This window comes from Perca fluviatilis, chromosome 14, assembly GCF_010015445.1.
Source record: "Perca fluviatilis chromosome 14, GENO_Pfluv_1.0, whole genome shotgun sequence".
In the NCBI taxonomy this organism is placed as follows: domain Eukaryota; kingdom Metazoa; phylum Chordata; class Actinopteri; order Perciformes; family Percidae; genus Perca; species Perca fluviatilis.
Window position 1 is genome coordinate 2,955,341 of NC_053125.1, and position 27,987 is coordinate 2,983,327.

Sequence of the window (27,987 nt, forward strand, 5' to 3'; positions counted from 1 at the left end):
CCGTACAAGGTGCCACCTGCTCATCAGATAAACATTCACACATATTTATACTCCGATGGTGGAGCATCAGGGGAAACTCGGGGTTCAGAGTCTTGCCCAAGGACACTTCGGCATGGAACTGCAGGGCCAGGGATCGAACCACCAACCTTCCGATTGGCAGGCGACCTCTCTACCACTTAGCCAAAGCCGCCCCGGCGTGTGTTTGTATGTTTGTGTGTGTCTGTCTGTTTATTTGTGTGTGTGTCTGTCTGTCTGTGTGTGTTTGTGTGTGTCTGTCTGTCTGTGTGTCGGTCTCTCTGTTTGTGTGTGTGTGTGTCTGTCTGTCTGTCAATAGCACTTTTTTCAGTACCACAGACAGCGCTGCTCCTACAGCACCCCCTAATATAGCCATACTCATTTCACAGCACAAACATCCACTTGCTTAGCTGTGGCGCTTACAGTAAATTTATGCCAAAATATTCAGACACCAAAGAGCATTAAATCCCTCACACGGGAGAAGTTAGCCTTCAGGGCTTTCTGCCAGAAAGCCTTTCCTGGCTACGCTTGTATTTTATACTTCTGCTCCACTTTAATTCACTGGGAAACATTGTACATTTTACTTTGAAACATTTGTCTGAAAGTCATTTTTTTTATTTTTTTATATATCAAACTTCCCAACAGCATAGATACAATTAGCTTTACCTTAACCAGCTTCAACATTAACATTCAGCTTACATGTTAATAAAAAACACTCTTTTGCCTAGTGAATAGGCCTACTTTTAGTTTGGATTCTTCACGTGTACTTTGCTGGAGATACATCTGTACTGTAATGTAATTTATCTTTTCTTTATTACAGGAAATTTGGATTTGTGTATTTTCACAGCATGCTACAAGCCAATAGAAGACCAGATTTTCTCCTTTCACTTAACGAGCCAGCTCCCACATGGCGATGAAGCATAAGCCCCGCCTCTTATGACGTCGCCTACTCACTGCTGGGGGTTGACAGCAGGCAGCGCCCCCGCCCTGCCTCTATTGTCACCGGTGCGAGAGGAATAGTTATTTTGAACATGGAAAAGGAGAAACACGACAAAGGTAGGCACTTAGCTGCTTTGAAAGCCTTTGTACTGCTGTGCTGTTGTTGGTTAGTTTTAGGGAGCTGTTAGCATGGCGCTGTCTTCACTGGTTCATCCAGAGCAGTGATGGGACAGGGTGTAGCCTATAGATGCTGCTATATTTCTTGTCAAATTTTTTTTTGTTTTGTTTTAAGGCGTATTTTGCCTAGTATTGACATATAATTCATGTGGGGACTTGTATCTTAAGAGGTACAGTGGTTTATATTAATATTTAACTTTGTGTAAGTTAGGTTACTTTGCTATTTTTATTAGTTACCTTAACATTAGCTCTTCAGATGGTCTTTGTGGGGTTTATTCGTGACTTTTACAATGAACCTTCATACACAGTATATGCAGTGAACACATTGTCTTAAACCGTATTTTAATAACCTCTATCTGGTTACTTACCCCTAATAATTATACATTTTTTTATGCAATTTTATGACAGCCTATATAAAGAATTGTTGAATATGCAGTTGACTCAAAATGGTGTTCTGATGTATTGAAGTATACAGATGAATCAGTAGAAAATACGGAAGTCAGTGTTGTGAATGGGACTGTAAGGGGTACAAAGGACCATGTGGAAGGATAGGAGAGGACAGCAGGAGGAGGAGGAGGAGGAGGAGGAGGAGTGTGATTAATTGGCAGGCTGAGGGTGTGTGCAACCGCGGGCTGGAGACTGCAGGCCATCAGCATCATCAGCATAGGCTAATTTACAGGGGGGATGGGATGGAGGGGGGTTACAACCATCAAAACTGGTCAGTGCAACCCACACCAAAAACCTTTATAATATATAATTTCCTTTACATAAATAAAGACATTTGCACCATAACTTGATGCAGAAAAGGCACACGTTTTGCTCAAAAGTGGACATCTCAAACCCCCCAATGTTGAACATCATCATGTTCATCAGCCCTGCTGGAGGAAGCGGGGGGGGGAGCTGGGAGCCTGGATCTCTGTTGACTCCTGATGCTGGGACCTCCAGAGAGCTCCCACATTGAGAGGAAAAGGGCAAACTACATTTATTTATTTATCAATTTAATAATTTGTGTATTCAATTTTAAGGATGTTAAAGATATTTCTGCATTAAAATGTCTAAAAACGAGTATACCTATGTATGTTAAATATTTTTTTAGTTTAGTTTGTGTACTTACTGTGAATTATCCCAAATGTTTCCAACAATGTTCAAACATTAATATGTTTATTAATCTGTCGATTAGTTGTCTATAGAATGTCAGGAAATAGGTAAACAAGTGGATTAGTGTTTCCCAAAGCCCAAGATGATGTCCTCAAATGTCTTGTTTTGTCCACAACTCAAAGATATTTAAACAGATCAATTGATTATCAAAATAGTTGGCGATAGATGTAATATTTGACAACAGATTAATCCATTCATCTTTGCAGCTCTAGTTCAAACCCAGAGAAATCTGTCATTTTAACCAATGACACGGAGCATGTCATTGGTCACCTTTCAATGGTGTCATATATAGGGATGGGCATCGTTTGGATTTTAACGATTCTGATTCCAATTCCGATTCTTCCTTTCGATTCCGGTTCTTATCATTCTCGATTCCGATTCTTTGAGTGGTGGAGTTGAAACGGGTTAGATGCTTATTTCACAAATAATAGGAAAGTTTTATTTTGATTCATAGGTGGGTTGCAGTTTTACAGCTTTTACAATTCAAAACAAAGCCAGACTAGAGCTCCGCTTACTGTGCTGCACGGCTGCAACACAACAAGCGCCTGGCTGCTACGGAAACCAAAACTTGCGCATATTAAATTTGGAACCTATGATCAGATTTGAAACCAAATCCTCCAAACGATTCCAAACAATTCCAATAAAGAAACGATTCCGATGGAATCGTAATTTTTTAAACGATTCCGATTAGGAATCGGTTCTCGATGCCCAGCCCTGGTCATATAACATTTGACCTATCTAAATGTGCTACGTTGACAAGTGGCTGATGCTAATGCTTGGTGGCTAAACCGTCAGCAGGGGGTAAGGATACTTGCGTTTGCGTTAATTTTACTAGATTGTTTGTTCCACTGTTTCGCTGGGTCTAACTCACAAATAATATCCAGGTGATGTTGGGATAGGACAGCCGAAAAGAACTCGTTCTCTTTCATAACTGCATAAAATGTACCGCTTCATGAACAGATGCACGTTTCCGGGAGCGAGAGACAATGTTACAGAGTAGTATGGAAGGAGCACGGTAGAGAAATGGTAATGCAGAGAGACAACGGAGTAGAGAGAGTATGGAGAGAGACAACCGTAGTAGAGCGGTATGTAGAGACAACAGTAGAAGCAAGTATGTAGAGAGACAAAAGTAGTATGTAGAGTAGTGTAGTCAAGTAGAGAGTAGTTATGTAGAGACAAACAGTAGAGTGGTATGTAGGGAGACAATTAGAGAGTGGTATGTAGAGAGACAACAGTAGAGTGGTATGAAGAGGAGACAGCAGTAGAGAGTAGTATGAGAGGGCAACAGTAGAAGTAGTTATGAAGAGAGCAGCAGTAGAAGAGTAGTTGTGTATGAGAGACAACAGTAAAGTATGTAGAAGACAACAGTAGAGAGTAGAGATATGTAGAGAGACAACAGTAGAAGTAGTATGTATGGAGAGACAACAGTAGAAGTATGTAGAGTGTATGAGATAACGGTGCAAAGTGTAGATGTATAGAGAGACAACACAGTAGGGTGTATGTTAGAGAGACAACAGTAAGAGGAAACAGAGTAGATAGAGACAGTAGAGAGAGTATGTAGGATAGGTAGAGAGTATTCGTAGAGAGATAGTGATAAGAGTATGAAGTGAGCAACAGTAGAGAGTATGAGAGAGAATGTCAACAGTAAAGTAGGTATATAGATAACAGTAAAGCAGTATAGAGTAGCTATATGTAAGAGTAGATAGTAGAGAGTAAAGTATGTAGTAGAGACAACAGTAGAAAGTAGTATGTAGTGACAACAGTAGAGTGTAATATGTAGAGAGACAACAATAGAACAGCAGTATGTAGAGGAGTAGAGAGGAGTAAATATGAGAGACAACAGTAGAGAGTAGTATGTAGAGACACAGTGAGGTAATATGCTCGAGAGAGACTTCAACAGTAGAGAGATGTGTAGAGAGACAACAGTAGAAGGCGGATGTCAACATATAGAACAATGAGAGACGTAACGTAGAGAGTCTTGTTGAGAGACAGTAAAGTAAGGTATGGTGAGAGCAGTAAGAGTAGTGTAGAGAGACAATAGTAGAAATGTAGTATGTGAGAGCCACAACAGTAAGAGTAGTATGGAGGACGACAGTCAGGTAAGTAGTATGTAGGGAGACAACGTAGAAGTATGAGAGACTAATTGAGTAGTATGTTGAGAGACAGTGTGGAGAGTAGGTGTATAGAGACAGCAGTAGAGGTAGGTATGTAGAGAGACAACGTAGAGTAGATGTAGAGACACGTGAAGTGAAAGTATGTTAAAGGTGTCAACAGTAGAGTAGTATGTAGAGAGACAACAGTAGAGAGTAGTGGGGAGAGGGTATGTGGTAGAGAGACAAGAGAAGTAGTATGTATAGAAGAGTAAGAGTAAATGTTGAGAGAGACCAGAGAGGTAGAGAGTAGTATAGAGAGAGGCAAGTAGAGTGAGACAAGTAGGAGAAGCAGTGTATGTAGACAACAGTAGAGAGAGTATGTAGAGAGCGTGAGAGTAAAGTAGAAAGGATGTAGAGGAACAGTGCCAGTACAGTATGTAGAGAGACAACATTAGAGAGTAAGGAAACAGAGTATACAACAGTAGAGAGTAGTTAGTATAGAGAGACAACAGTAGAGAGTAAGTATGTGTAGAAGACAACAGTAGAGAAGCAGTGTGTGGCAACAGTATAGAGTAGTAGTGGTAAGAGGTATGTCAGTAGAAGTAATATGTAGAGACAGTAAATGTAGAGAGTCTTTGATGTAAGACAACAGTAGAGACAGTGTAGAGAGACAACAGTAGAGAGCAGTATGTAGAGAGACAACAGTAGAGAGCAGTATGTAGAGAGACAACGGTAGAGAGTAGTGTGTAGAGAGACAACGGTAGAGAGTAGTATGTAGAGAGACAACAGTAGAGAGTAGTATGTAGAGCGACAACAGTAGAGAGTAGTATGTAGAGAGACAACAGTAGAGAGTAGTATGTAGAGAGACAACGGTAGAGAGTAATATGTAGAGAGACAACAGTAGAGAGTAGTATGAAGAGATGTATGTGGTTACTTTGGCATCTGGTCCTTTGTCCTAGGTAATGGTGTCTTGTAAGTTTTTTTTAAACTTTAGAGAAAACTTTTTTTTTTTTTTTTCATTAAATATGTTACAATAAATGTTGCACCTGTACAAGAACTTGACAGTTTTGGATACTCACTGCTATGGACATATTTCAGTCATTGCCAAAAAGGCATTCCCATCTGAGTTTGTGTAGAATACGATTTGGACTACTTGTGTACCGTTGTCTCCACTTCTCTTACCTTAGCTGACCTGGCTCTGCCCTGAATTCCAAGAACTCTTTATATTTATATAGCCTTTTGTCTTTTGTGTGTGTGTGTGTGTGTGTGTGTGTGTGTGTGTGTGTGTGTGTGTGTGTGTGTGTGTGTGTGTGTGTGTGTGTGACTGAGGTATTTCCTTGGCTGCTTGGAAGGCCAGGCCTGCTTCACCACAGCCAGTCTACGTGACAATGGACAATGGCAGGCAGTCAAATGGTATACATCCTGTTGGCTTGTAGAAATAATGGAGCTCTGAGCCACCAAAGTAACCTGCAGACACAGAGGAGAGTGGAGCCAAGAAAAGCCAGCTTAGTTTCAATGCAGACTTTGTATGTCATGATGGTTTGTTCCATCCTCAACTGGAAAAAAATGAGTTTAGTGATATACAGTAGGGATTGACCGATACAGGCTTTTCAAGGCCGATACAGATTATTAGTAGTTAATGAAGCTAATAGCTAATAGCTTTTTTTTTTTTTTTTTGGTGTTGCTCTTTTTGTTGGGTGTTTTTTTTTTTTTTTGTTTTTTTTCCCTGGAAAGATTTATTTTTTTGTGGGGGGTGAAGGCTGTTTTTGGATTTGTTTTTTTTTTTAGAAAAAATTTTTTTATTTTTTTTTGTTTTGAAGAAAAAAAAAAAAAAAATGTTTTTTTTTTTTGTTTATTTTTTTTTTATTAAATTTTAAAAAAAAAAAAAAAAGGAAAGGAGTAGGAGGTGGTGTTGGGGGGACATGAAGTCAGTGGTGAGTGAAACCGAAGCAGAGGGACAGACACAGAGCTGTAAGCTGAGCCAAAGTAGACCACTTTTTAATTCATTAACTTAATCGGTTATCAGACAAATAATCGGTCTATCACTAATCTACAGTACTCTATTTTTACACTGTGTACACACACCTCACATAGATCACATTGAATAGTTTCTAGCCAACACAGGAATATTTTCCTTGACAACTTTTTGCACAAGATAGCCTAAACAATACTAAAGTATTGATGGTCAAGAAGGTTACTGTATTGTTAATGTTGATATCACGGCAGGAAAAGCCAATTATCTAGGGCTGGGAATTACCAGAGGCCCCACGAAACAATATTATCTCAATACTTTTGCCACATAATTGCGATTATAAACATAATTGCGATATATTGCAAAAATGATTGTGTGAATGCTGATTCAGGTAACATTGTTAAACGGGCACAACAGGCTAAATCAGCGTTTCTCCATCCAAAAACTAATAAAATATCTAAACCTGCTTATTTACTGTGGATCAAATGGGACCAACAATGCATCACAAAAAAAGAGGGTTGAGGGGACAGCGGAGAAAGAGAGAAAGAAAAGACATGAAGCGAGAGATGAAGCAACATTGCTTTGTTCTTGCAGGACACAAACACAAACTCCTGGGCAGTTCAGTGCTTGTGTTACGTTTTTTACCTTCATAGTGTTTAAAACTTTTTTGTGGCAGCGATAGCTAGTGATGTTTCCTGTTTACTCTAACGTTGCCAGGACTCTAGTGCCCCGATATGGACTGACGAGTCTGATCTCCGGTTATATGATTGTTAGTCTCGCATCCAGACCTTCCTCCATGGCACTGCAAAGGAAGGTCTGGTGAGTCCACACAGCATTCTGGGATAGGAGAAAAACATGCTCTGGTTTATTGGCATTTGTTTAAACCAATCACAATTGTCTTGGGCGATACTAAGCGCCGGACGGAGCTACGGTGCCGCTGCAAAATAGCGTTGGAAAGGAACTTGTTTTGGTGGAACGTGAACGTTGTACAACTGGATCTGGATTTACCCTGCAGAGACCTGAGGAGCAGTTAACCATAGTCCTCACAAATCCACCAGAGGTTAGAACGCCAACACAAAGACAGAGGAAGGTGACGGACATCCGGCCGAAATGAAGGACTCAGTTAATGTAAAGTGTAAAGCCTGGTTAATTGAACCTTGCAAATCCCCCTCGCCAGATTCCTCTTTCTCCTCGTCTTTTTTCGCTCAAACTACAAATCAATTGCCCTATTTTTAGTGATGTTTGCACGTATAATGTTAACTTATAGCCAAATGTACCGTTTACCTTTTTCAGTGTTCTCTCACTTGATTGTGATTAATGCATTGGGACATGTTGTTTTTGAACGATTAGCAGCGAGGGAAAAAATATTACGGTAGGTAGTAATCGTTGTTAATGCCCCATGATTCAGATCGGGTCTTTCTTCCTTCACCCTTCCTCCAAGCTAATGATAATCGGGCCTGTAGTTTTTCTGTGACCCTGCTGACAGACAAACATACAACCCAAACCAAAAGTATAACTTCTTTAGTGGAGGTAATAACATTATCAAAATGAAATATTTGGTACTTCATAAAACTGTATTTAAACACACAGGGCCCTATTTTAACGATATAATCGCATGGTGTGAAGCGCCTGGTGCAGGTGCGTTTAGGGCGTGTCCAAATCCACTTTTGCTAGTTTGACGGCGGAAAAAAGGGTCCGCGCGCTGGGGGCATGGTTCAAAAGGGTTGTACTTAGTGTCTTCATTAATCAGAGGTGTGTTTTGGGCGTAACATGCAATCAACCAATCAGAGATCATCTCCCGTTCCCTTTAAAAGCCAGGCGCATTTGCTCATTGCTATTATGATGGCGGATTTGCACCGTAATATTTTTATTTGTAATCTTTTGCATGTTTGTGTGCTGCTGCGCTTCCCTGTGTGTGTGTGTGTGTGTGTGTGTGTAACAAGCATAGTGTGTGCGCTAGGCACATTTTACTAATTTGCTGTTGAAGTGTATTAACACCCTATTTTATTCTACACATCATTACAGCATCGCTACTACAAAATACACCACACTGTTAAAATAACAATGAAATGCTGCGCTATTGACTTTAGACCAGGTTTTTGTTGGTCAATGGTGCGATCACTTCCCGCTGCCTCAAGATAGCAATGCGCCCAGAATGCACCTGAACACACCTCCCTGTAAGACCAGCACGCCCATGGATGCAAAGATGGGCGCAGGTGCATTTGCTATTTAAATGACTCAGGCGCTGGATGAGAAATTGACAACTGCGTCAGTTTTGCGGTAAACTAGCAAAGACACTTGCGTCGGGCTTTGCGCTGCGCCGGGTGCAAGATAGGGCACGCAGGCTTTGACTACATGAAGCACTTAGAGTTTTCTGAGCAGCTGGCTCCATTATTCTGGCCCTGTCAATACTGACGGTCCTGCTGATGACCTCATCACTATTGGACATCTGGGTCCAGTTTGTGTGTGTTGAAATGCCATGGTAACCGTGGGAGCTGAGATTTGATACGCAGCCCTCCTGTTACCAGCACTACAGCTGCTGCCTTCGTGTGCCGCCCAAAATATTCTAATTATGAGTTACCTCATCCATAAAGAGGGATTTTTTTATGACAATAGGAGTTATTGTAAAAGTCACAACATAAATAATTGGTATGATTGAGCATTTCTATTTTCACTCTTAACATTTAGCTGCTGGATTTGTTTGCTTCCCTTCACCATCTATCCACTCATTCCCTTTGTTCTCCCTCTTGTTCCTCTCCTCCCTTTGTCTGCTCCACTTTGTCTTTCCTCATTGATCCACTCTTCTTTACTCTTCAGCTTTCCTTTTGTCTTGCCGTTTTTTTTCTTCCCTTTTATACAGTATTTGTTCCCCCCCCGCCCCCCCCCCCAGGGAAAAAAACCCCCCCCTGGCTTTTTGCTTTGCCCCTTTTTTTTTTTTTTTTTTTTTTGGGGGGGGACCCTTTTTTTTCGGCCCCCGGGGGGGGTTTTTTTCCTGGGGGGGGGGGCTTCTATAGTCAGAAGTCATGTTTCATCTTTACAATTGGGGTTAGGACTGCTGACGTGTGATAACGTTCTATCTCTGCCTGCTCTCTCTGACAGTGCATGGCAGTGTGGAAAATAGTTTTCAGATTTCATGCACTGCATTAATGTTAGATTTATAATTTAGACAGCCACATTAGAACCGTGCCCCTTGAAGGTCGTACTGACTATCCACTACTGAAGAGACGACAAGCAAACGCTAATGATCCCTCTGACTTTAAGATTATTGGGTGGTGGGATAAAGTGTGTTTATACTTTCACAGTATTTATATAGCACCTCCACCTGCTTCATAATAAAAAAAGACAATGAAATCTCACTTTTTCCAATATGGAACCTTTCATCAATGCAGACATGCGCTATATGAGAACTGAAATAAACAGACCTCTCCTGAAGGTTTGGTGCTATGCACTGAAGGAAGTTCTTGCTGCATATTTAACTGTGGTAAAGTTACTGCTATTAAACCACAGTTGATCTAATATCGGCGGTCAAACACAATGACTATAATACAAATTAGTAGGTGATTGTCCAACCCTAACTTAAATATGGCACCAAAGAAATGTGTGTGTGTAAGTTGAAGAAAATAGTTATGAGTGGGTTAGGGTCTGGTCTCTTAGTAAGCTTAAGGTCTGCTTCTTAATTTAGGTTACAAAATTGAGTAAATCATGGCCTGGAATTGGCCCCTGTAAGACAGTCAAGCTGAGTTGGTTGATAATAACTTTCTGCCTGTCAGTGCAGAGACAAAATACATGATTGCAATGCCTGTGTTACGGAGCCAAGACGCTGAACGTCAAGTCGGAACACGGCCGGCATCTGCAGCTAACTCATAACTTTGGATAGTTCAGCCTCTGTCAGTACGAGTTCAGAAAACCATCATTCCCTTTCTTCACTCTGCCTTCTCTCAGGGATTATTTGTGGAGGCGTGTACCAAAACTATATCTATTTATTTGACAAGCAGTGAAGCAGACTGTTCAATGGCTGATGGCACTACACTAAAATATACGACAGCCACAGAAAACGAAAGGAAAGTATAAAGTAATTCACTTAAAGCTAGAGTGCAAAACATCTACATGTAAATGAACGTCAATGACATTCAAGTCATCCAGAGAAGCGTTATTATGGATCCCATGTAACTTCTAGGCAAGTCCCGCCCTACGAAGCAGCTCAATTGGTTGGGGTTAGGCATTGACCTGGAGTGGTTAAGGTTAGGATAGCCGACTGGTCAGGGGATAGGACCTGAACAAATTGGGTTACGTTACCTTGCGTAAGCATGGACGCCTGGCCAATAGTATAGCGTGTGAATGCTATTGAAGGGCATAGAAGTTGCGTGGGTTCCAAAATAACACTCCAGAGAAGGCTCTCATCACCACGCCCCTTTCTTTTAAAATGAATAACGCTATGCTGAAGAGTTGCTGTGTAGTTGTTTAACCAACAATAAATACAGTATAAAAACCCTGATCTCTGATTTGTCCCTACCCATGTCTTAAAATGATCCAGATAGATGGGTTTTGGCTCCAGGCTTTAGACCAGACCGGCATCACGAGGCTCCCTTTTGGGGGAAAGAATCTAAAAACTGAAAAATGCTGAAAAGCTGTTATGTAGTGGGTTAATTGAGACTTTAACACTGAGATTTGAGGTTCATAAGATGCGTAATTATTTACTGTCAGTGTGGTGCATTGCTAGATGATGCTGGTGACAGTTACTGTCAAGAGGTGTTTGTGTGTGTGTGTGTGTGTGTGTGTGTGTGTGTGTGTGTGTGTGTGTGTGTGTGTGTGTGTGTGTGTGTGTGTGTGTGTGTGTGCGGAATAAGACTCCCCTGTGTTGTGAGTCACTGTCTGAGGGGGTATGAGCTGCTTGTTGATGTGTGTGTGTGTGTGTGTGTGTGTGTGTGTGTGTGTGTGTGTGTGTGTGTGTGTGTGTGTGTGTGTGTGTGTGTGTGTGTGTGTGTGTGTGTGTGAGAGAGAGCAAGAGTGTGTAGTTCAGTGACGTTGGTACACAGGGGAGCCTTTGTCTCACTCTCCCTCTGTCTTTCTCATCCACTCTATAAAATATGTTCATCAAACGTCCCTATAGACTCCCACGATTTCCATTCACTCTCCCAATGTGTCCCTATATGTTTGAAGAAATGTAGAAACACTGTCTAAGGTACATGTTGCGTACAATATTCTAGTACTCTTTCCACCTCTGACAATATTATATAAAAGTTATTAAAACATTAGTCTCGCTTTGCCAGACCCTCCTCCAAAACACTGAAGGAAGGTCTGGCTAGTCCACACAGCATTCCTGGATGGGAGAAAAACGTGCTCTGGTTTAATGGCCTTTCTTTAAACCAATCAGAATCGTCATGGGCGGTGCTAAACTCCGCATAGAGCCTCTGCTAAATTGTCGTGTGAGCGAAAACATAGATTGGACAGATAGTCTAGCTAGCTGTCTGGATTTACCCTGCAGAGATCTGAGGAGCAGTTAAACATAGTCCTCACAAATCCACCGGAGTTTAGAACGGCAACAAAGAAAGAGGAAGGGGACGGAAAATACATGCATCCAGCAGAATTTCCTCCAGCACCGGAGCAACCCCGGAAGTGGAACATCAAGGATATAGACTATTATACCATTGTCTGGGTGAATACTCGATTCTGATTGGCTGCAGGGTGTCCATTAAAAAGTGATATAGGACACCTACTAAAGGAGTTCGGTGAAACTGACTGTTTACTGTTCTATATGAATGCGCTACATTAAATCAAAAAGGAAATGTGGATTTATTATTTCCAAATCGTCCTCTGAACACCACAGGATGGCGCTAAAACACACAGGCTGCAAGAAGTAAGTTCTACTGGCCCTCTGGACTGACTCAGTTTCACAGAGAATAACGTTATCTCACATATCTCAGCTCGCTGCTTCAGGCTGCGCCGCTGCAGCTGACAGTAACGTTACACATCGCGGATCAAATTCTTCGTAAAAGTCGTTATATTGTTTTGGGGACAATGACATGTCTGATAGCTAGCTTGTCTTGTTGTTCAACATACTGTCAAATAATTGTTACTGATTGCCAACTGTACACAATGTTATTGACTTTGGATCTTGCTAGCATAGCGTTAGCTTTCTGGCTCGTAGCTAAACTGAAGGGTTCTATCAGCTGAGCGGACTATATAAATATCTCCGGTTGCTAAGGGAGGCAAGTCGTATCTAAGGTTCTTCCTAATTCCTGGTGGAGAGAACAACGTTTGCATTGCATAAGAACCTGATGGATGGGAATGATTGTTCCAGGTATTAGTCAAACCGTCAGGCGTAACCAGGGAAACGGAGTTATTGTTTGGATAAACTTTAGATTTCGATTCTAAAACTAACTAAAATATGAACTAATGTTTTAAAAATATGTTATTTGGCAAGTGACCATGGTATAATAATAATAATAATAATAAATTGAATTTATATAGCGCTTTTCATGGACTCAAAGTCGCTTAAGCGGGTTAATGCCCTTCGAGGTGTCCATTGTCAGGTATTAATGGACTTCGGCGGAGGCAACCGGCTCACACCTCGCCGTTGTCCATTAATACCTGACAATGGACACCTCGTCGGGCATTAACCCTTACTTAAAACATTGGCTGGCAGACTTGCAAGACTATGCAGACTATTTAAACTCTCAAAGATATTGACCGCAAAAGCCCATTATTGATCTGGCTTTAATTGTCATAACAAAAAATAAATAAAAACGCAATATGTCTATGTGTGGGAAACACTGGTATTGTCCAAACTAATCGGAATGTGAATAGAAATGCAAATACAGGGGGCTGGGTTTGCAATGTCCCTGTGGAATGTTACCTGCTGTGAATGCTCATAATACTATATACCAGAACAAATTTTTTCCTCTTCACATTTTCTGAATTCATTATCATTCTGCGGGCCGGACTGAAAGCTATGGTGGGCCGGATGTGGCCACCAATTGACGAACGCTGGTCTTATTTCCAAGTGTTCTCCTGCTCTTTGTGTTCCTCAGAAGTAGATACAACGGTAATAAGTGATGACGAGAGACGGAATATCCAAAATCTGGTCTACTCCATACACACGCACACACACACACACACACACACACACACACTCCACAGACCTGACCACCAAGCATCCCCCACCTGGTAGCGATTGCTAGTGAGGGATGAGGAGATGGAGATAGAGGGATGAAAGAGCGATGCGTCATTAGCGCCTCAGCCACATCCAAGGAAAACCAAAGTGGTGTGGCTTGGGTTTGGTCCAAAGTAGATGCATTTAAAGAGAAGCGGATGGAGCTTCAACCTCACTTACCTTGAGGGAGCAGTGTATTGCGAGTAGTAATTCAGTAGTATCTGAATGAGGCACTCAGCTCCTGTTAAAAGCTAGCTGCAGTTAGCTAAATAGTTCACAGATGCTAGGCTAAGTCAAAAACTGTATACTGTACTTAGACCTGTGCCATCTTGGAAGTCTAACAACATTTTAGCAGTATCAGTATGGGGATTTGATCCTTTCTATGTGACCTTAAAGGAGAATTCCGGTTAATTTCAAGACGTAGCTCTGACGTTTGTAAATTTGGAGTGCTGTCAGTAGCGAGAAAAACGAAAACAAGCAGTAGCTATGTTTCCATCCACACGTTTTTATCCGAATTACGTGATATCGAATGAAAAATGCCTTATGGAAACAGTAAAATTCGATAGAATTTCATGAATATCGACTCAAAGGAAATACGTTCGGTCTCATTGGATTTTCTCTTTATCGATATATGGCTTATGCGATAAACGCTGATGGAAACATTATTTGCCGAATAAATTAATGAATTGCGATTAAGTTTTAGGTCATTTTATGGTTGCAACCCGCCACAAAACGAAGAAGAAGAAGTTTTAGTTCATTCCAGTATTTCCGCTCTGTTTGCACACATGACAGGTGTCAACAAAGACAGATGTAAGCAGACGAGCGAGGAGACAAGAGACTTTTTGAATTTAATTTATGAGCAAAATATAACGGCTATTTTAGATTGCAAAAATCTAAGAAATGCCATAATTTTCAGGAACTCGCAAAGGAAATGGCCAACAAAGGTTACGACAAGCCGTGGGACGTCCTCCGGAGTAAATGGAAGGCGCTCAAACAGCGATACATGTCTCAAAAAAGAGAGTTGTCTCGCAGTGGTGCCGGAGGGAAAATAAGATCCTCAGATCCTCGGCCAAAGGCCCATCGGAGCTTCCTTGGCTTCTAATATTAACAACAACAACTATTTTTGTCTAGCAAAACTTTGTTCGCAAAGGTTTGCTTGAATGTTGTGCGATTCAGTGCGAAAAATCGCACTGAAACACCTTAAAATGTCTCAAATCAATTCGATATACCAATTTAATTGCAAAACAGCATGTGTCGTCATTACGCAACAGGTTTTTATTCGCTTTAAAGCCGTTGGATGGAAACACACTTTCACCAGCTTTATTTGCATGAGGTTTTTTACCGAACTTGAGATAATTCGATTGACAAGTGGATGGAAACTTAGCTAGTGTTGCCTACACACAATAAATATTTTTGTATCTCTTTTCAGTGTTGTACTTTGTAGACAGTCTCTAAGCACTCTTGCTGTCTCCGGAACTAAACAGAGCTGAATTAGCAGAACTTTTATGCATTTCTTTCACATCTGCTGCAGTCAGATTCACTGTGTTCACTCGGAAGGAATCCCTTCACATGGGTAGCCTAGCCTAGCATATGTTAAGAGGCTAAAAGCACGTTTAATACTTGCCCGGTTTCAGCCTACTGGGTGCTAACGCTAGCAGGAGGATAACACGGTGTAGGCAGCACCGATTATTTTCATTTTTCTCGCTACTGACAGAACTCCAAATTTACAAACAGAGGTACGTGTTGAAATCGACCTGAATTCTCCTTTAACTGAGATAATGTCTGTTTGTCCAGTAAATTGAGGTTTTCCTGTGGTAATGCCATGGTAAACTACAAGGGCACTCTGAGAGCGCAGACCTTTGCCAAGGCATGCCCTCACTCACAACGGTAATGCAGTGTGAATTTTACTCATCATTTTACTGATTATTCCAACACCACATAAATGCAGCACAAATGTCCTATCTTGCAATGTTAATGAAAGAGAAAGATAATTTGTGTATGCGCCCTGTGTTTCTGATCCAAAATCTAATGCTCCATGGACGAACCCAGTACATTTTGTAGGTTTAGATTTTGTCTAAACCTACAAAATGTACTGTGTTCGTCCGTGGCCCACGCTGCACCCTGCCACCACGTTTAATCAGCGTCTTTGCATTGACTTTGTATGTAATAACCATAACCCTTGGCCAATCATGCAAAGAAGAAGAAGAAGATATTGACCAATGAGAAACCTGAAAAACAAAACTACCGGTACTAACAGAAGGCTACCTGGCCCGATCGCTGTAGCGCTGTCTGACGCCTCTGTTCCTCAGTATAGTGGAAGAACTGAACATGTGTAAACATGTAACAATTCTGTTACTGGGTGCCTGGGTAGGTGAACTGGTAGAACGCATGCCCATATACAGAGGCTTAGTCCTTAACGCAGCAGCAGCGGGTTTGGTTCTGACCTGCGGCCCTTTGCTGCATGTCATTCCCCCTCTCTTTCCCCTTTATCTGTAAGCTGTCCTGTCAAAAAATAAATAAATAAATCTTTTAAAAAATCCTGTTACTGTAGAACTTGCACTCTTTTGGTGATGTCCACCATTGCACAACATGTTGCCTCATTTGTGACACCTCACAAAAAAGATAACGGCGCACACTCTGACGTTGCAAGCCCAAAACTCAGTTTTCCCATTTTCAAGGAAAACGTTTCTGAAGATCTTCTCCTTGGCAGGATTCTCCCAAAAGATCTGTTTTCAGTGACATAAAATGCAGTTTGTGAGGACGAAAAGCCTAAACGCATAGAAAAAGCAACTTTAAAGGTCCCATGACATGGTGCTCTTTGGATGCTTTTATATAGGCCTTAGTGGTCCCCTAATACTGTATCTGAAGTGTCTTTTATATAGGCCTTAGTGGTCCCCTAATACTGTATCTGAAGTCTCTTTTATATAGACCTTAGTGGTCCCCTAATACTGTATCTGAAGTCTCTTTTATATAGGCCTTAGTGGTCCCCTAATACTGGATCTGAAGTCTCTTTTATATAGACCTTAGTGGTCCCCTAATACTGGATCTGAAGTCTCTTTTATATAGACCTTAGTGGTCCCCTAATACTGGATCTGAAGTCTCTTTCCCGAAATTTAGCCTTGGTGCAGAATTACAGCCACTAGAGCCAGTCCCACAATGAGCTTTCCTTAGTATGTGCCATTTTTGTGTCTGTAGCTATTGAGGAGGAGGGGGGGGCAAGGTGGAGGGGGGGGGGGGGTGTGGCCTTGACCAACTGCCACTTTGCTCGTTTGAAAGCCATGATGTCTCTCTCTCATGGGTGGGCCAAATTCTCTGGGCGGGCAAAGCAGAGAACCTTGGTAACCTTGCTCCTTATGACCTCATAAGGAGAAGATTCCTGATTGGTCCATCTGAGCTTTCATTTTCTCAAAGGCAGAGCAGGATACCCAGGGCTCGGTTTACACCTATCACCATTTCTAGCCACTGGGGGACCATAGGCAGGCTGGGGGAATGCATATTAATGTTAAAAAAAACTCATGCCATGGGACCTTTAAAAAATACCTGTGTATGCGTGGACTAGGTCTGAGTGGACTACAGTAATATATAGATTTGTATCTGTTGAGTCCATTTGGAGTGAAGATTCTGCTCATCTGTGTTGCTCTATTGCATGTCAGGCTAAAGTCAGAATCTAAAAGGCAAATAGATATCGAAGGTGTTAGATTTACATTTAGTCATCACATTTTTCCAGCTATGCCTCATACACAGCTGTTCTTCTGTGTGGGTGTTCACTGTGTGTATTACACAATATACACAACTATGTGCACTCACCGTTGATCACTGTTTCAAACTGTTAGATCCCACCATTCTTTCAACAACATCATTTGTCTCCCTGCCTTCATGGAATACTGTTTATATACTGTAAAACACACACACACACACACACATACACACACACACACACACACACACACACACACACACACACACACACACACACACACACACACACACACACACACACACACACACACACACAGATGTTGCCTCCAAAAGGAGAGGCATCATCTGGACCTTGTATCACTTCCTCTGTCTCCTCACCAGGGCCTACGGTAAATTAATGCATTAATGCAGGTCAGACTACTGGCTGGACTTGTTAACAGCCACACTTGAATACCTCGAGACCCAAAACAACAACAGTTTCCCTTCACCCAACAATACTCAAAGTCAGTAGCTCCCTCTCTTACTGGAAGGAAACTGTGAGGGAGCGTTTAATAATGTTGAGGTGCTGTTAGATGGACATAGTGAAACAAAAATTAATATTTAAAGGGAACCTCCACAGATCTTATGTAATGTCAATTAGGAGTACTGCTCAGCCTGTGAAAACAAAAGTATGATGTCTTCTGCAGGAGCTTTGCCAAGTCTGAGAAAATAACCCTGATGATGTCATCAGGTGGTTAAAAACTTTGTGTGGAATTTAAAGGAAGTGGGCATATACACAGTGTTGAGGGTCTAATAAAAATATGCTATTAAGGTGCATTTTAGTAACTGACCCATATTATGGCCTAAAAGTCAGGATAATTTAACCTCTTCTGGCTGGCCATTAACTCACACGCATTCTGTGATTTGGGCCTCAGGCTGCACCTTAGTTTAGAAAATCAGGAAGCGATGCAGCAGTAACGTTGTAGATGGCGAGCAGAAACCGTATAGTCCACCGTGATAACATCCAGGGGATCACCAATCCTCCGTCTGGCACGCTGCAGCAGAATAAAGCGCATCTCCGGTCTGATCTACAAGGTAGTCTATATCCACAACGTTTCATTTATGGGATTGTTCAGTTGCCGCAGGAAATGTAGCTGGATGTCCCTCATTTTCGGCTGGTTGTCCGTCCCCTTCCTCTTCCTTTGTGTTGGAATTTTAAACTCTGGTGGATTTGTGAGGACTATGGTTAACTGCTCCTCAGATCTCTGCAGGGTAAATCCAGACAGCTAGCTAGACTATCTGTCCAATCTGAGTTTTCTGTTGCACAACTAAAACTACTTTTGAACGTGCACGTTCCACCAAAACAAGTTCCTTCCCGAGGCTATTTTGCAGAGGCACCGTGGCTCTGTCAAGAGTTTAAAGAATAGCAGGTTTTTCTCCCATCCAGGAGGAAGGTCTGACAATGCGAGACTTGTCGTCTAGAGATGTAGCAACTCCCCGCCCCCACTGCTGTACACAGCCTCGCAACAGCGTGCTGCGTGTGACACCTTTTGTGAATGCAGAATTGTTTGAAAGACACACATATGCACACACATCTGACTTAATTTTATTAATATCTGACTATCGGGGAGATAGTCAGATATTCAGAAATTCAGCCTATGATTAATATTTACTACACTAGTCAGGCTCATGCATTGCCAATGCCACTACCAGAATGTGGTTGTTGCACCTTCTGTCCACTAGAGGGCTTCCATCATTAGTCTAGAAGGGGAACCTACATGGTTCACATTCACTTTCAGCCAGGAGCACATAGCGACAAACCCAAACCAACAGAGAAGCCTGTAATCAAACATGATCCAACCAGTGGAGTGAAGCAGCTCGGCTGCTCCATTAGCACACTGACAGCATGTTAGAAAACACAGCTTATAACGACATGTCTTAAATGTGTTAGCCACCATGCTAACACATGGCATTGATAACTAGACCAAATGTTGCTGTCACTACATTTTTTGCGTTTATTAGCAAACAGTTTCTTGCAGATTTTTACTATTGAAATTATATTCAACTCCTGAAAAGCTGCTGGACATTATTCTCTAATAATTATCTGTGGGTTTGTCACCATGAAGGACACCTTCCAAATTACACATAGTAATTTGATACATTGTTGATACAAAGCTGATTTTGAATTGATTAGTAACGGTAGTAACAGTAATAACATACTGTATTTGATTAAAGACAATCATTTTTGTCCTCATATGGGATCTTTTAATTTTCCTTCACTAAGATCTGTTATCTAAATGACTAGACTTTTTGGTCTTGACACACTGGTGCCAGTGGGATTCTTTTTCCTGTATGAAGAATATATGGCCTTGTTGTTATAGTCTGATCACAGATAGTTCATTAAAAAACCTGCAGGGTGAAGACAGCAGAAACAACCACCAATCCCCCATAGCTGTCTAACCCTAATAACATCCAGAGAAACAAAGCAACACACACTCACCCCAGCACAAGAAGAAGTATGCACAGAACGATTGCCTCTGCATTCCTTCACACTAGAATGCAAGTCGAACAAGACAAACTGAGTCTTTCTCCAGGCTGATTGGATGGAATGTGATGAGGCACATTCATGCTGCGGTCAAAAAGTCCTTCAGACTAGGGCTGCACAATATGACCTAAAATCACAATTAATTGCACATTTTACCTCAGTAACGATAAATGAACGATAATTTATTCACGTTGTTTTAAATCATCTTTTCTGAAACTAAAATGTTTCCATATGACGGACACTGCGGTTTGGTCCGGGCCAAGTCACGTGACTACACACATGTTAGAATGTTTTTAAGGAGAAAGTAGGCCTATCAACAGGAATAAATTATGAAAGTTATCGTCATGGGAAAAATACGTCGACAACAGTATTTTCGATTAATGATCCAGCCCTAGTCCAGCCCATTTCTTTTTCTAATTAAAAAAAGCCTTGTCTGGATTTCTCTGGGTGTATGTGTGTGACACAGGTGTGTACTGTAGCTCCAGGTATTTACTGCCTTAGGCTTTCCTTTCCTCAGATTTCTCTCCTTTTATCGTTCTCTGTTCAGCCTTCTTTTCATTTTTGACCTTCTTATCTCCTGTGCACACACACTTATTTATTGTGTGTGAGTGTGTGAGTTTGTCTTTATATAGTTCCTTCTTCCTGTCGTTTATTGTATTTCTACATTTTTGGGGGTATGGGAAACTTCAAATACTTGTCATTGTTTGCACGAAAATGGTGACATTTAATGGCCGGGTTAGCTCAGTTGGTAGAGCAGGTGCACATAAATTGAGGTGTATGCCTCAACGCGTTTTTTATTTAAAGCTGTTAAATATCACTTTAAAACCAAAACTGCATTTTCTTCTCTCAAATGAAAAAAGGTGACAGAGGGGCCAGCAAGAGAAGGAATGAAAAAGGGGAAAATGTCAATCAATGGAAGTGTTTGAACTCAATGGGCCACAGGTGACCCGTGAAAGGAAATGGCGAGTGACAGATTTATGAAGTCACTTCCTGCTGCGCTGAGTCACTCACTACATTTCACCAGCCGTCTGTATGAATGAGTCCATTCCCTGTTCTCAGCTGCCCATCCCTCATCCCCACAGTGGTTTACTTCATCATTCAGTAAGGACTAGTGGGCCTGGTAGCTAGTGTGTGCTAATAAAGGCAGTGTGGCAAATTATGGCATGAGAGAAGAGTAAAGTGTGTATAAGATTATGGATTATAATACATTTTGTCAATAGATTGCAGTAATATAAACACACAAAGGGAAACATAAGACAAAAAGTTGAATGCATTTATGTTAAACTTGCATTGACTAGGTAAAAACATTTGATTTGCAACAATGTATTTAAACTCAAAATAAGCAAGTAGCGTGTCTTTATGGCCAGACAAAGCACCCTATATGTATTTTGAGTGAAATCCTTGCAGGTGTGGTCTTGAAATAAAATGAATGAATGAAACCCAGGATACATATTTTGGGTAGGCTATATCACTGTCATGTGACCAAGATAATGTAATAACACAAATAGAGCCTATGAAGTAAACAACGCCTCTTTATTATCATAAAACATTAATAATAATATAATTCTAACTGTAATCTTCACTGTAACTATAATTCTAAATTATAGATTTTTCCAACACCCCTAATAATCTATTTATCGCTTCCCAAGGAACACTTTTTGTTGGCACACACACACTTACACACACACACACTCGACTATATTCATCACAGTGTATACAGTTTGTGTTTGTAGTGAGGACACAACAAAATAAGCTAATTTAGTGAATGGCATTTAAATGGTGTGAAAACAAAACAGGGCTAGCAATCGGGGTAAAATTTCCTGAAAAATGCGTCAAAGCAGTCTTTGTCATGCACTGTGTCCTTCTGTCTTGCCTGTACTACATGTATTAGTTAGGCAGACATATGAAACTTAACTCACCATTTTCTCATGACCTCATCATCTCTAATACTCCTCTTTCTGCCTCTAGTAAATCAGGGCCTGACTCTGCACAATTTGTGTCTTTCAAAATATGTGTTTCCCTTGATGGTGTGTCTTCACCTTGAATACACGTCAGGGAGGAAAATAAAATATGATATTATGTTATATATTATCGATCTTTGTGTTGGATTTTCTAATGGCATTACCACAAATGGAAGTCACCTACTGAAAGTAACCTGCGGCGCTGTCTGATAATGAACACAGACCTCACTTTCATCTAGTTAATTTAAATTCTTTCTTTCCATTACTGCATTACTACTACATACTAACCCAGATTCCTTGTGGAATCACAAGGAATCTGGGTTAGTCAGTCTATGATTATTTGCTTGTGCATTCAACACATTCTCACTCCCATCGCGTAAAATATGGACGCTTGGTCAGGTGCCTTTGGCGTTGTTATTGACGCTAAAAGTCTGCTTTAGCTTCATATCTAAACGTGCTTTATTTAAACGCGCTGGGTCGGGACAGTTAGGTTAAGGAAAAGATGGTGGGTGGGCGGGGACAAGAACGGGACAGTTGAGTTTAGGAAAAGAAGAACGGGACAGTTGAGTTTAGGAAAAGAAGAACGGGACAGTTGAGTTTAGGAAAAGAAGAACGGGACAGTTGAGTTTAGGAAAAGAAGAACGGGACAGTTGGGTTTAGGAATCGTTACAAGCGGGACAAGAACCCCTGGTCTCCTGGATCAAAGTCCTGTGTTGTTTGACCCATCCATCCCCCCTACCTGTTTCCCTACGCGGAATTTCAGGATTTCATACTACTCTCTACCGTTGTCGTTTTTAATACGATGTCATCTTCAAGCGCCGCATAGTTGCTGCTCTGCCCGGTGCGTTCCATACAAACAGATGAAGGGGGATTTTTGCGTCATATGTGACGCTGTTTTTGTTCTGTAATTTAGAACCAAAGGAGACTTAGTTATGTTTCAGTAATAAGAAGAAGCATAGAGCTATTGATCAGAGAGGGTTTCATGGCTGGTTTTCCTAACCTGAATCATATGGACTTGTGGTTTGTCCTTACATGGTCCCAGCTCGTATGAGGGGGTTGTGTTTTCAGCTCTCTTTGATATTCCAGTAGATGAAGTAGCTGTGTATTCATTTACTTAATTTATATAACATTGGTAAGAAAAGTATTTGAGATTAGATTTCATCTTCAAACTGGTGTTTGTGTTCTCAGTATTTCTTGGAAGAGAGAATAAGGAGAGTGGTAGCGTGTACAGAAAGAGGAGAAGCCCACATCTCTGGAAAACGTTAGTGTGGTCACAATGTATCACGGCCTCAGGATTGCCTTGACGATTGACTTCTTTTGGGATTTTTTGAAAGTTTAAATCATGCTTTTATTGACCGTTGTAGAAAGATTCAACCTTTGTGTTTGACCTGTCTGGATCAGTGGGCATGGAGTCGCAGTGAAGCACTGTTGGCCTCTTGGTCACACCTATGGGTGATAGTACGTCTTTTGGTGTATGGGGTGAAGACCAGAGTACCTGGAAGTAGAGCCAACATGCTGCCCTCATAATGGTGTTGTTTATAAGTGCAGTCTTTACTCTACTTCGGCTGAATACCACAATTTTAAAGGTTTTAATAGAAGGGGAGGAAATGGAAAATGGAAAGTTTGTCTTAAAGGGTGGTGCTAGAGGAAAGGTGATGGGGTCATTAAAATGAAAAAGGCAATCTGCATATTATATTATGGGAGATCTTGGCACCAGAGGAAAGCTCACTGTGTTCAGAATGGAAAGCAACAGTTGCTCTCTGTCTGTAGAACAATGACCCTCTGGATAAATATCATATCTTTGAGACATGATAAGCATTCCGTCCATTACATTGTGATAGTGTTTGACAACATCTTGCCAGGACTGCAGAGAACACAGGCACATTTACATATACAGTATTCATACATATCTGTTGTTCTTATAAATGATTAAATTCAATTGAATATTCCTTAAGTTCTTCTATTTATTGGAACTTTTGAAGGCTGACTCTGGCACTACACATAGAGTCAGTGGGCCACGAAAACCATTAGGATTCATCCTCTAGGGACTGTGAATTTCATACCAAATGAGCTACGGTCACTAGCACGTTGTTCACCAGAACAAAGTGGACCAGTTGATGGACATTTCCCTCCCTAATGTCCTGCAAAGCTGAAAATGATTGGCTCGTCCCTGTTTTTAAAGTGAGACTATAGTTGCATCTCATGTCGCTTAAATTGCATCCCAGACTCCCCCACTTGCTTTCCTTCCTCGCGTCTTAGTCCCTCCCACCAAGGAGAAACAAGAGAGACACAAGGAAATCATGCGAGGAGAGAGGAATCAAGGAAATGTGTTTTAGAGGGATGAGACGTCCTTTCCTCTGAAGCGTCACGTTAATTTGTCAGCTATGGGCTGAGTTAGCAACTCCTTCAGCTGCACGGCTTCCAGGAAGGCTGCTATCGTGTTTCCTCGCCTATAGCTCCTCGATGATCCCTCCTCGCTCCTCGGTCCTCAGGGCAGAAATAAGAGCTTTGAAACGGCCTTCACCGAGGAGGGACAGAACAACTTCCGGGTCAGCCAAGGACCGAGAAGTTATCAAATAAGTGACATGAGATGCAGCTTATGTATTTTATACTTTTATACTCGGGGCAGTAGCAGCGCTACAAGTAGCGGTGTTTTCAGTAGCTTTGCTTTTTTATTAAGTCATGCAGTAGCGTCCACACAGGTGAGCTTAAGTTTACTTGATGGGAAGATGGCAAACTTAAATCAGTTAACAATACTGTACCGTAGGGTAGAGGTGGGGGGAAATGAGGGAACAGAGGGAAAAAAATGTATTTCTTTTAAAACTGCTCTTCATGGGCGCCCGGATAGCTCAGTTGGTATAGCGGGCGCCCGTATATAGAGGTTTACTCCTTGACACAGCGGGACCGGTTTCGACTCCGACCTGCAGCCCTTTGCTGCATCTCATTCCCCCTCTCTCTCCCCTTTCATGTCTTCAGCCGTCCTGTCAAATAAAGGCCTAAAATACCCAAAAAAGTTCCTCTCCTCTCCTGTTCATCTCCTGTACCTCTCCTCTGCTCTTCCTCTCCTGGTCCTCTCCTCTCCTCTTCCTCTCCTGCTCCTCTCCTATGCTCTTCCTCTCCTATGCTCTTCCTCTCATCTTCCTCTAATCTGATCTTCCTCTCCTCTCCTCACATCTCTCACTGAAATTAATGTGATCAGTCTCTGATCCATCCTGCTCAGACTCTCCGACAGGGCAGCGGGCCCCTCCCGCATCTCTCTCTCTCTCTCTCTCTCTCTCTCTCTCTCTCTCTCTCTCTCTCTCTCTCTCTCTCTCACCGGTAGCCTGACTCTGTCCCTCCGTTGCGAGGCATCGGGCCCCTCCCGCATCACTCTCTCTGTCACCTGACAGCAGCTGGATCTCTCTCTGTCTCATCCTCTCTGACGGAGCTACCAAACTCAACTCTTTCTGTCAAAGTTAACGTGTTGTGTCAGGCTTTTATACGAGCTAATGGACGTTAACATGAGAGCTGGCCTGTTAGCTTACGTTACATGGCTCGTAAACGTTGGCTGCGCTGGTTCTTACCTTGCTCTACGTTGACAGTTCCAGCTTCACCGTCACCACCTTTTTTAAAAAATATTTATTTAGAAAATCTCTAAGGCCTCTATTTTCTTCTTCTCTTTTCTTTCCTTTTCTGAGCACCGGACTTGTGCTGACCGGACAATTTGAGCATACTGAACTTCAAATCTACTGAAAACAACATCAACTTTTGATCAGTGGCCAAACCATTTTTGTGTTGGGGGTGGGGGGGTTCTTGACCACTATTTCAAGGACAATTAGGAAGAAAACAAATAAAAAGCTTTTATGTAACTCAAATATTACATATTTTTTTCCACAAATAGGCCTATTTAAAAAAATGTTTTTCAATTATTCCATAATTTAATGAGGGCCCAGTTTTGGGCCCCCAGTTCTGGGCCCCCCCCTACTGTGGGCCCGGGACAACAGACCCGTTTGTCCCCCCCTATCGGCGGGCGTGCCTGGAGGAAGATAATAACTGGTAGCTTAGCTCAATACATTTTCCAACTATCTAGCCCAACACTGCTTGTGCTACAATTTTGTGGCCTGTGCTACAAACCCTCCAACCTTTTGTAGCAGTTAAAATATGACTAATGGCTATTGTCTTTATTTTGAACATAATGCTAACTGTCATGTCGTCTATTTTTATAATTTTTTTGCTCTCTGGTGGCTTGAAAAAACACAATACAGAAATGGGATTGGGATGGGAGAGAAGTTTTTTGTTGGAGTGGGATGTGACAGGATTTAGATTCTCTCCTTCATCACCCTCTACTTGGCTGGTTTGTGTTCACTCAGCAACATTCAAGAGCTGTCTAAACGTTGTAAACAAATGCTATGAGCAGGCAAGCTGATCTCATTGGTCAGAAATGTAGATCATGCAGCACCAGGAGCACGTATTGCGTATTGTTTTCATTGCGTTTATATGTTCATTAAATGAACAGAGTATTGTTCAATTTGTGTTTCTCTGTTATGTGTGCCATCTGACATTGCCTGTCACGCATTGTGGCATTTGTTTTGTATGTCTGAAGATGCTAATAAAAAGTTGATCGCAAAAAGTATCCAGCTCTAGCAAGCATCTAGTCTGCGACTAGAAAACAATGTCCTGATGCATCTTATTAGAAAATGTGCTGCCTCAAGAGTTTGCCTCTGATTGCTGCATACTGCCAGACACACAACACAATTGTGTGTCTCCTGTTCTTTCTGACCACGGTGGGAAATCTGTAGCAGGAAAAGTTAACCCTCTCCTTGATTTCATGTTGTTTATGGAGAAGGAGAACCAGGAAATGAATCGGGGGAAATGCAACGCTACTCAGCCACGGCTGAGCGGACCTACCACAGTTGTTGTGGTCTGTGTCGCCACAATGTTGCGTTTTTGAGAGGTGCACGTCACTACAGCGTAGGGTCAGTATCTCCACGTAGCTCCGTACGTACCCATGCTGTCGATTTAACGCAGAAGCCTTAAGTCTCATTGTTTGGATATAAGGGTCGCTGCAAACAAACCGCTCCAGAGTTCAGAAGAGGAGCCCTCACGGCCCCCGGCCCACTTGCCTTTTTTGAGATTGTTGCGGCCCAAAATGCCTTTTGTAAAAAAAATTTTATTTTAGTTGCAATGAAGTTGGGAGAGACAGTGAAAATTGCAAAAAAAAAATTTTTTGGTATACTTCTTTAAAAATAAAAAGGAAACTTGTTTTGGGGAGAATAAAACTACTCTGGGCTGAGTTTTCCTAGTAACCTTACCAAAAAGGCTCAGGATGCTGCAAATGTTGGTATAATAAAAAAAAAATTTATTGAATGAATCAAATCTGAACATATCAGTGTGTCATTGGCTTGTTGAACTTTGTATTGTTAGTTAATTTCCTATCCTGGGACACACATTCATACGGTTTGATAAAGTAACGTTACTTATTGGACTTTAACTTATCATTGCACTTACAATAACTAGCGTAGCTGTCGACAATTTAGGTCATCGTATACGTCTCATCTCCGGTTATTCCTGCATCCACCGTGTGTGTTTGTGTGTGTGCGCACACGTCAGTCGCAGGGGGAACTGAGCAGCAGCCCCGCCCGCTGCAGAGAGCCGACAGGATTGAAACAGCAGTCAGCTTTCAGCAACTTTAGAGTGAAAAAACGTTACAACGTACATTGGTTGGCAGGACGGTCTGAAATGTTTTGCACGGTCTTTCGCTGTACGTTTTGTTGGTAAATGTGAGATGTTCGAGTCACACGTCTCGTCTTCATATCAGAAACAAGGAAATGAATTTGGCTACATACATGTATTATGTCAACCCGTTCTCACTCCCGCTTGGTCAGTGGCTCTCAGCTTCACATACTGACGCAAAGTCTGGCACGTGGGAGTGCTGTGATTGGTTGAAATTGCAGGAAACTCCGGTTATTGGTAAAATTTGCGGTAACGTTGCGGTGATTGGTCAAAATTGTGAGTCACGGTGATTGGTTGGAATTTGCGTGAATTGTTGCAATCGCGACATCGCGAAATCCTGGAGTGACTGTTGTTCTGCCCCACATCCAAGTGTGATTGCTGCGTTCACATATGCCCAAGTGAACCGAACCTGGGGCTGAAACGCTCCAGGTTTCAAAATAACTGGTCCAAACCAGCTAGGTGTTAATACACCCTTAGACAAAGGAAGTGATATATGAACACAATTCTGCAAACACTGTGGTCAGTAAGCACTTGAGACAAAAAGCTGTATTATATCCTTGTCGGCCTATCATCAGTTAGTATTC

The 27,987-nt window shown here is 41.7% G+C and overlaps 1 protein-coding gene across 1 annotated transcript in view; it reads left to right on the plus strand.

Annotated features, from left to right (window-relative positions):
- The first annotated feature begins 1,007 nt into the window (after window positions 1-1,007).
- The window catches only part of afap1 (actin filament associated protein 1), a 152,587-nt gene continuing 125,607 nt past the window's right edge, over window positions 1,008-27,987 (plus strand). Inside the window, exon 1 of the mRNA XM_039822795.1 lies at window positions 1,008-1,071. Coding sequence (XP_039678729.1) covers window positions 1,047-1,071 — 25 coding nt within the window. The 5' untranslated portion in view covers window positions 1,008-1,046. The remainder of the gene's footprint in view (window positions 1,072-27,987) is intronic.